This window comes from Amblyomma americanum, chromosome 6 (assembly GCF_052857255.1).
Source record: "Amblyomma americanum isolate KBUSLIRL-KWMA chromosome 6, ASM5285725v1, whole genome shotgun sequence".
NCBI classification, from domain to species: Eukaryota; Metazoa; Arthropoda; class Arachnida; order Ixodida; family Ixodidae; genus Amblyomma; species Amblyomma americanum.
The window spans coordinates 95,479,192-95,488,693 of NC_135502.1; the positions used below are offsets into that span (position 1 = coordinate 95,479,192).

The 9,502-nt window shown below is 47.9% G+C and overlaps 1 protein-coding gene and 1 long non-coding RNA gene across 2 annotated transcripts; one reads left to right on the forward strand and one right to left on the reverse strand.

The window, feature by feature from the left end:
* Nucleotides 1-2,127: 2,127 nt before the first annotated feature.
* LOC144094852 (uncharacterized) lies at nt 2,128-3,057 on the forward strand. Its single transcript, XM_077628733.1, has 2 exons — nt 2,128-2,336; nt 2,940-3,057. Exons 1-2 carry the CDS (start codon nt 2,141-2,143, stop codon nt 2,948-2,950), a joined length of 207 nt encoding a protein of 68 aa, XP_077484859.1. The 5' UTR covers nt 2,128-2,140; the 3' UTR covers nt 2,951-3,057.
* Nucleotides 3,058-7,859: 4,802 nt separating this feature from the next.
* LOC144094853 (uncharacterized) lies at nt 7,860-8,937 on the reverse strand. Its single transcript, XR_013306603.1, has 2 exons — nt 8,621-8,937; nt 7,860-7,986 (listed from the first exon to the last, which is right to left on the reverse strand). It is a non-coding gene; the product is annotated as an uncharacterized LOC144094853 (long non-coding RNA).
* Between the last annotated feature and the right edge of the window lie 565 nt (nt 8,938-9,502).

A 9,502-nucleotide genomic window follows, 5' to 3' on the forward strand; every position in this document is an offset into this window, starting at 1 on the left:
ACAAGACAAAGCAATGTTCTAAACAACCCCGTTTTCACATTAAGTAAATCTGGCCGAAATGAGAAACCATGCATTCTCTTTTTCCTTAATAGGAGGGCGGGGTGGGGGGGGGGGGGGGGGGGGGAGGTGGGCTTTTCTAAAGATCTTATAAATAGCCACGCTCCCAATGCCGACCTTGAGGTTGGCATTGGGTTCGTGGCACTACCGAAAGTCGTTCAGGGCTTATAACATCTTATCGCGTTGAAGTTACGGAGGCCGAGTGACACATTCTTTGTAAACCTTTTCAAGACGTGGAACGACTGCGCGATGCAGCCGTCATACGTCATGCGGGATTAGCCGCGGTGTGCAAACACACGAAGCCGAGTAGGCGAAGTTGTCCGGGAGAGCACTTGGTCCTCCCGACCGCAAGCAAACAACTTACTGTACCAAATTCCTCAACTTCCGTAACGCTTTTAAACGTTTAACTCAAAGAAAATGCTGGAGCAAAGCCTCGGGTTATCTGCGCAGCATGCCGTTGGCAGTCCATCCTGCACCGCACTGTCCGACTGTTTCCGCCGATCACTAATCCACTGCACTCGGAATATATCGAATGCTGTCCCAGTGAAGCCGATGAGGTGATGTGAGAGTTAGTATTAAGGTACAAAAGGCCGAAACGTCATGCTTGCAAGCAGTCTGTACGTAACACACAACAGAATTGACCCGGAAGCCGAAATTGACAAGACAGAGCTCTACTCCGTAACAATTTCTAACCGACGTTCTGGACAGCACGAATTTCACGTTGGCAAATGTGGTGAACTAAAACAATTATAGACCCACTTGTCAGATAGTAATTGGGCACTTTTTGTACAGCGCAGCATCCATTTGAATTTTCACAACCAAAGCTGTGCAGTGACGTATACGCCTCGCTAATGGCAGTTTCAGTAGAGCGTGGTAACCGCATCAAACAACCAAAAAATACAAAAGTAAAATTGAGTATGGCGCCATCTAGAGATTCAAGTTCAGAACAACTTCATCGGCGGTGTAAAGAGTGCTTCTTTTCATTGAACTATACAATAGAAAGAGCGCAAATATTAAGAAAATAAGCCAAAGACTTCTGAAAGAAAACAACACACAGCACTCCGAGTTGTTGATCCATTCACCCTCGTTGCACCAAATGCTAGCCGTCCCGTATCGCTCAGCTGGTAGAACGACTGCTCTGGCGCGGTGGTGGTCCCGGGTTCGAGCCCCGCCACAGGAAGAATGTTTTGTCAACTGCAGAGTTTCTGGGAAAGCTGTATAACTTTCAGTTTTTTCCGCATGACTGCGCGTGGGTCGATGCTAATGAGCAATTGCTTCCTTAATATACAAATCCACTTCAAATTTGCCGGGTTCTCCTAAACATTGCACTGAAACCGTCTCCGCTGCGAGTTGATAAATCCTCACTCGCCGTCCCACTTAGCCAAGGGTAGAGAGGCTGCTCCGGTGAGACGGTGGCCCCGACCAGGACAAATTTTTTTTCAACTGCGCAGTTCCTGTGAGATATGTGTAGCATTTCTTGTATCGTATGGCTGCGCTTGGGTTTATGCTAATCAGTAATTACCTGGGACAAATCTACTCTACCTTCAGGGGTTCCCCAAATATTGGACCAAGGGTGTGCTGTTCGTCGTGGACGAATCGGTGGTAACTCTCAAAGAGGCGACAGCACGGCTCTATGCCGTGACAACGCAATCAAGCACTACGTTTGTGGTGAAACCAACGCCTTTAATGACTAAGGTTAGCATGAAGTTGCACGCCGTCACTCAGAAATGGGCCAGGTTTACACTGTAAAATGTCGCCGAGTAAAAACAAGCGCGACACGTGACAAACAACGATTGCTTAGTTTAGTGCATTGCGCAGCTCACGTTGTCAGTATTTCATCGGGCGAGCCGTGACTTGCCATCTGGCACTGCATGCAACAAAGATATTCCGGGCCATTTCAGCGCACGTGGCGCTTGCTGTCCCACCTCGGCGGAACGCGGCGCAGCAAATCAAATCTTATCACCTCCACTAGCGCGCATAGTGATTACAGCACTGCTATATATGCGGCGTGCTTCGGGGACGGACTGCCAGAACCTCGAACCGCTGCGTCGTTTGAAGAATCCAGTCTATTTGACACTGCACGATGAATACCACCGCCGTCGCCTGTATGATGGTCCTGTTCCTCCTGTGCGCGGGGCCCGCTCCGGCCGCGGGTCGGTGCCCCAGCAACGAAGGCGTGGGCAGCGACTGCGTCTTCAGCAACTGCACCCAGGAGGAGTGCGCCGCCCTGGGTCTGGAGTGCTGCCCCAAGCCCTGCGGTGGTCGCTGGTGCATCGAAGGTGAGTGCGCAAGCTGTTAATGCTATATCCCTTGTTGATTCAGAGAAGGCGTACAGGAAAATGGTGCTGGTGTTTCAAAGGAATGGCGATAGTTTGGGACTGACTTGGGGCTCTGATTCTCTCGAAGAAGATATAAGCTTGCCTCCAGTGGCACATTTTTTTCTATGCAGTCTACCCTAGTAATGGCATATCGCTTCAATGACTCTTGTATTCTGCGTAATTTCTACCGTACCTGTGGTGCAGAAATGTTCTGGACGCGGCTGTCGTGTTTAAGATCATCACAGTTCCTCCTGACGTCAAGCTCCTGTGCGACAAGGTTTCGAAGCTATTATATTTATAGCTCTCTCGGGATTGCAGGTTTCAGTACTTTCTATTTTGTAGGTGAGCTTTGGGGTTTTCAACCATTAATGCATGGCTGCGGCCATAGCGCGAGCACGTCATAGGTCGCACGGAATTTCAGAATCTGTTTGCTGTCCCGGGGGCGTCTTCTTATCTGCTCTTCTGGTTTGTCGTGTTGCATCCGCACGTGCTTCTTTGCACGCCTGCTTGAGTGCTGACCGTGTGGCTGGGCTCCTGTGCATTTCCCGACATTTCTTTTTACAGGCGTTCACTAGTCCGTCTTGCCACCGTCCATGGCTATTCCTAGCCACCTGAACTCCCGCCATGAAGAGCCAGGTTGACCTGGGAACCCTGCTGCTGTTGCTGCTGCTACTGAACCTTTTTGCACCTGCTATTGGACAATAAAGCTTGTGCCCATCGTTCAGAACCAATAATGGCTTCCTTTACCTTTTTGCAGCTCGCGTGGGAATTAACTGTAAACAAATCTACATATACAGGGTTTTCACCGTACAGTGCAGTTTTTAAAAAGTCTTTTCGAGTTTGGACAGCCCTTTCTTCGGCATATCAATGTCAGCGGCGTAGTACATCCTACAGTATCCTAGCTAAGCCATGCTAACTAGCAGACTGGTTAACTAATATTGAATAGTTAACTTTTCAACAATTACTCTTAGACTCCTTTATAATTCAGTGGCATATGGGCTAGTGTAAGTAATATCCATAACTGCTTGTACGATATCGGAAACTCGGTTACCCTCAGTGCTGTGGATGAAGATTTTTGCTACATCGCCCCGAAATACATGTTTTCGGGGCGCTGTAAGTAGAAGTTACAGTACAGTAGAAGTTAAAAATTGAACTACTCAATTTTAGTTAACCAGCCGTCTAGTTAGCACGTCTTAGCTGTATTCTGATGTACTAAAGCACTGTCAATGGTTACTACACCGCTGACAATGCTATGCCAAAAAGAAAGCGCTCTTCTAACTCAAGAAGACTATTTTTAAATTTGCGCTGTCTTAAGTTAAACACCCTGTATGTGCGAGACAGCACGCACTAAACTACGCAAAAACAAGCTTCAACTTCGCGATAAGAAACGGTGTGCTAACAGAGCGAGAAGGACAAAAAAATGTAGCAGTGGTTTAATGTATGTAAACATAGCAGACATGCGAAACCATGTGTTTAGCCTTATTGGCTCATAGTTTTGCTTCGCTGGGTCGTCTGCGCGTCTGGCGATATGAGACGGGCTAAGCTCTGCAAAGGTAAGCTGATCTAGCCTGTTCGTGCAGCAGATGGAAGTTGATGAAGATGGCGATATGCAGTGCACAGGGCGGGAGTATCTAGCAGTTTTACACGAATCGCGATTAGCTACGGAGACAGTATAGGGTTCTCGCCTGTCCTGAAAGGCTCCGGGAATCCGTCCGATCTGTTAATGTTGATTGGAGCTTTTAGCCTGTGGAAGGGCCACATGATAGATCGACACTCAGAGCCACCTCGTTCATTTAGGTCTCTATTCATTGAACAGTGCGCCTTGGTGCGGGGTGGTTATGCTGCGCAGGACCGGCCGCCTGGATGGTTGCCGATTCTGGACGCATGTGTGCGTCTCCCGCAATTTTGATGTGCTGGTGGAGTGTAGTGTACGAATACATGAGAATGTATGTCCGGATCGCGGAATAGTATGCGTGTAAGTAAAGCATTTGCTACTTTATCGGATTGGAGTTCCATGCAGTGTGTAAAAACTACGGCGATAGCGTAGTTCTTTCGTGCATTCGCTTGCGTAGCTGGTCTGTTCGCGCCGCTGCGGGTTCGAAACCGAGTCGAGGAAACATTTATTTTATTTCTGCACTCTAAGTCAGAGGCGCCACAAGATTCAAGCTTAAGTTCGACCCCGTGAAGTAGTGCTTTAGCAATAAAAACAAACAAAAAATTAATTTGGGACGATAAAGAGAGCGAAAAAGAAAGTGTCTCTGCCTGTGCCACTAAGTATAACGGGCTAACACAACCGGATCGCTTCCTTTTTGCCTCGTCACGCAAATGCGAAGAGAACTGAGGGAAACAGTTCACACAAACGTATTGTACTCGTTTACTCAATATTTCTATGACAACAGCATTAACTGTCGCTGCATTCGAAGGCGGCTTGTATCGAAATGCACACAAGAAAAGATCAGGCAATCGCATTTTTCCGACATTGAACTCTCTGTAGCCGAATAGCCGCGGAAAGGTGAGCATGAAAGGACTGTGCTGCGTACAACTGTCGCAGCCCCCTTCCCTTATTTTTCCACCAGGGTTGAATTTCAGCTCGGAGCGCACGCTGTTGTGCTTCTCTTTTGAATCCAATTGCCTTTCTTGCTTTTTCTGTAAATCTAAGTACGCCACTGAGCAGACGATAAGTACTTCCAATGAGACTAAATGTATACGAGCATACCGCAATGTTTTGTTCCATTTCAGCCATCGATGAATTCCATGTGGAGTAAACATTCAGCTCACGCCGATGTGCGCTGATCTACATGCTCGTGATAGCGGACTTTCTCTCGATCTACTTTCACTGTTGTTGGATATAATTTAGAATAGCAATTCAGCTGCGCCCACCCCCATTCCCGACACATGGTTCCACCACGACAACGGAGTAGTCTTTATTGCTACCTAAACAAAAAGCTAATCACAAGGCGAAATTATAAGCTCAATAATTATGCATCTCACTTGTTTAAATATTCTAAACCAAAAAAATGTCTTTTATCTACGGGCGTTATTTCTTAGGGGAGTAATGCAGAAATCGGTGGGGTATATTGGGTTGTTGGAGTACAACTGCTGCTTTTTTCAGTTCTATATTCAGCAACAGATCGCAACTAAAGCTGAAGACAGCGCTCTTGTACGCTAAGTTGCAACTGTAGCAGGCAATCTTGTGTGTTTTTGGATTCTTGATTAGGATCTGGAAACAAGAAGCGAACGAACTAGTTTTTTCCCCAACAACTTACCTATGTGCTCGGAAGCAAACGTTATATTTGCTGCAGCTTCATAAATATCCAGTTAGTATTAAATGCTGCTGTATCTGGCTGCGTGATGGCCAGGCAAGCAGATAATAAGGCTCCGCGTTATTAAGGCCGCTTCTGCTGAGACCCAATAATGTCTTAGGATAGTGCAGCGTGGACGTATACCGTACAATCCGGGTGTCCACTGCGAGTGCTCAACGGCAAAATTACGGGGCGCACACGCAGCGGACGTCCGATTGTTTTAGCATATTTCCCCGTTAAAGGGTCTGCGCTGTGCTAAAATCCCCTACTGCCACCGGTGCGAAAACTCTTCCTGCAGTTATCTAGTTACTCACGGCGCTTATTCGAAATGCCCTCAGACCCTCATTTTTCACTGAACCTGCGTCGGACGTTGTCGCCTTCTTACGAAGCACGAACTTGCCTGTTATCAGTACCAACCCTCAAAGGCACCCTTCAAAGTGAAGGATAGCAAATACCACCCTTCAAAGGCAGCACAAGTATAGGTTGTCGAAAATCGTCTCACAGTTCTAGAAAGGCTGCCAAGTCAATGATTTACGTCAGCAGACTAACTTAAGTCAATCAAAAAGGTGCACATTTTCTTGCTGCGCATGTCATGTCCTGCGCACAATTTTGACATGCGCAGCCGTCCACCACTTCTTCCTCTGTACCTGCTCGCTATTCGTTCTTTCGTGATTTCGTACAGCGTCTGCTGTGTAAGCAGTGGTAGGCGCTCAACACGTGTGTCCGAGAGGCCAACTTTCTTCTTGGCCGCTGTGAAGATCTGGACTTTTCCGTTCAGACCGACGACGCGCGTGCCCAGGAGTGTCGACCATGCAGCTATCATCTAAAACTCGAGCTAGCCATTACTGATTAATAACGGGTAGGCCCACTGTTAGTCGCTGTTGCAATCCTCTCCAGCCTTAAGAGAAATATAACTAGAAGGGATGCTCGTGGCATTGTTGGTAGTGCACTTTTGGGTCCAGTGTGGGTCATATCGCATTCAACTATCCGTACCCACACAATTAGCCCGGAGCAGTCTCATGCTGACTTCGCTGTGCCAGCCAAGCTCGCCATCTAGTCTAAATGTTCATCGTCGGAGAGCAGGCGTCCCTCCTTTCTATCAGAAGTGGAAAAGGGCGGCATGGCAGGGCCTGGCGCCGTGATACTGCATTCCTGTTTACTTGTCCACCTTGATTTCACTGGACATACCGCCCAAAAATTCCGCGAAGAGTCAAAATGTCTCCAGTCTCAACAGCCTGCATTGTACTGCCAAAACAGTTCTTTGTTGGTAGGTTGGTTTTGAGCCGGTGTTGTAAAGAAAACTGCTGAAAGGTACTCGCAAATATGCACCAAAAAACTTTCTTTGTACCCAGCTCGCGCAAGTACTGTGGAAAAGCTTACCAGTCCGAGCAAGAAATACAGAAAAATGACACCAAGGAACTTACCGCGTCTGACAATTCCTTCACGTTCAGCACCATGTTATGCTGTTTGCTTCATCGCGTCATATTTCGCAAACACATCTTTCATGCCCGAATGATGTCCGGGTCGTGTAAGGTTTGCCATGGCATGCGCTCGGCACGGTATGACGATTGCAGTTTTTGGGACACAGGACATCTTTTTCTATAAAATCACAAAAAATTAGGAGGACAGCCGTTGATTTTGATGACCAACGAAGATTCTTAAAGCCTTCCTCAGGCTTTACCACAATAAAAGTGCCAGATTTTAAAAACAAGCGAAGACACACGTGGTCGTTAGGCATGATGAGAGGCCGATGGGTTGTCTTGTGTAAGTATAATTTATGTGCGCCGAGAACCCAAGCTCGCTACCCGAGCACAAAGCATGAACGTCGGAAAGAACATGCTGCCATCTTCCTCGACGGTGAAATGTATCCACGGCTGTGTGCGTGTGGTACATGTATATAGAATCCTACAAACCCATTTTGTATTTGTAAGACGAAAAAGCAGTCGTTCACATAATGAAAGAGGCCCCTCTGGATGCAGGCCTGAAGTTTTCAAGGCTTAATTCTCTACTCAACGGCTTCCATGAACCGGCTAGGCGCTGGTGACCGAAACGAAGGCGAGCACTCTTGGTCGTGCACTTCCTGGCAAAATATCGATGCGTGCGGGGCATTGCAGCAGCTCGCATCGCTTTTTCTTTGCATTTCGGCCTCCAAGTCAACTGAAATATTTAGAAGAGAAGAAGGTAATGAACAATCCGTTTATTTTCCCGCATCAGCGGAAAGGGCTGAAGTCTGTTCGCTTCAGGAAGGACAACGCTAGGTTGTAAGCTGTGCGCCAGGTCCTTAAATGCCAGGAGTCAGCCGAAGATACCTAGAAAGGAAAAAAATGCCGTACGCGCATAGTTAATATGCGGATGTGTTTAAACACGTCCTGCTAGCCTTGGCAGTCAGTATTCCAATGCCGCTGAAAGCCGACAGCGTGAGATCGCAACAAGGGTCGTGCAGAACTAAAAACATTCCCTTCAACCTAGTCTATTGTAGAGTCGGCACCAAATTTTCGTGGTATGCAAATGTCGAGTACGAAATTTCAGCAAATTTAAGGGAGCGGATTACCTGAAACACCTGCAAAAGTCGGATGAACTATATTGGAAACAAATACAAAGCAAGCAGGCCGCGTGAAATCGTTGTAGTAAATTTGTTTTTCAGCAAGCACGTCCTGTGAACTTTTTTTTCCGACTGTATACTGCATCCGTACTGGCCGCCTATACTTGTCCAGACATGCAAGGTTAACGTACACCATCGGCGTTGGTCTCGAGATGGCCAGCTTCTCCTCCGTGCGATTCAACTTCGTGCTCGCTCAGAGGACCGCACATGAATCGCCGTAAACGCGTGCACTGTCACGCTATCTATGTGCTTGAGGGACAACCTTCCTTTTACACGACTGTCTCGTAACATCTCCACACGCTGACAAACCGAACAAACAGAGGGACGTCTGCTGCACCCACCTCTAACGCACCAGGAGCCCCCGCAGGGCTTGGGGCAGCACTCGAGGCCGAAGATGGCGCACTCGCCCGGAGTGCATTCTGTGTAGGCACAGTCGCTGAAGACGCCCTCGTTGCTGGGGCACAGACCCATGGCCGGTGCCGACGCTGCGCACAGCAGCAGCAGGACCATCAGGATGGCAGCGTTGGACTTCATCTCGCAGCGTGCAACAGTGGACTCGCTCTTTCGACAATGGCAGTGCGCGGAATTCTGGCCGTCCACAGGCAGCGAACCCTGTATATGCAACAACAGCGTGCCATCCTGTCTGGGAGTGGGCGGAGTCTTCAAGTTCAAGTAACCAATCAGAAAAGGAGCGCAGCACATGAGCTCTCTTGGTACCACATTTATGTTCTTGCATCGCACAGCTATACAAGGGAAGTTCTCCCGGGATCTAAAAATTAAAAAAAAAATATGGACAGCAAGCGCAATACGCCTGCATCCTTCCTAACAGAACGTATATGACACCAAACAAGTGCAAGGATACCACAGCACGTGTCGGAGACAACATATCGTTCAGGAACTCAACCTCCTTTTGCGAAGAGGAAACCCAAACCTGGCTTTCGCACGGATTTCCCCTGTGTTTCCTTTCGGTGCTTCTGTTATCTTTATCGCCAGCTGGCTACACCGACAAAACAAAGCAGCATACATATACCGAAAAGGGACGGCAATGCACACCTTTTTGAGCGGCTCGGCTAGTTCAAATTTGCATTTTCCTTTGAGGTCGGCCTTTGCACACGACACGAAAACTCCTTTCTTCAGTGCCTAATGGAGTAAACTGTCTCAAAACAAGGGTGAAAATTGCCTATCCCGTTCCCAATCCAGGTTCAGTAGAAACGCGTTGCCCA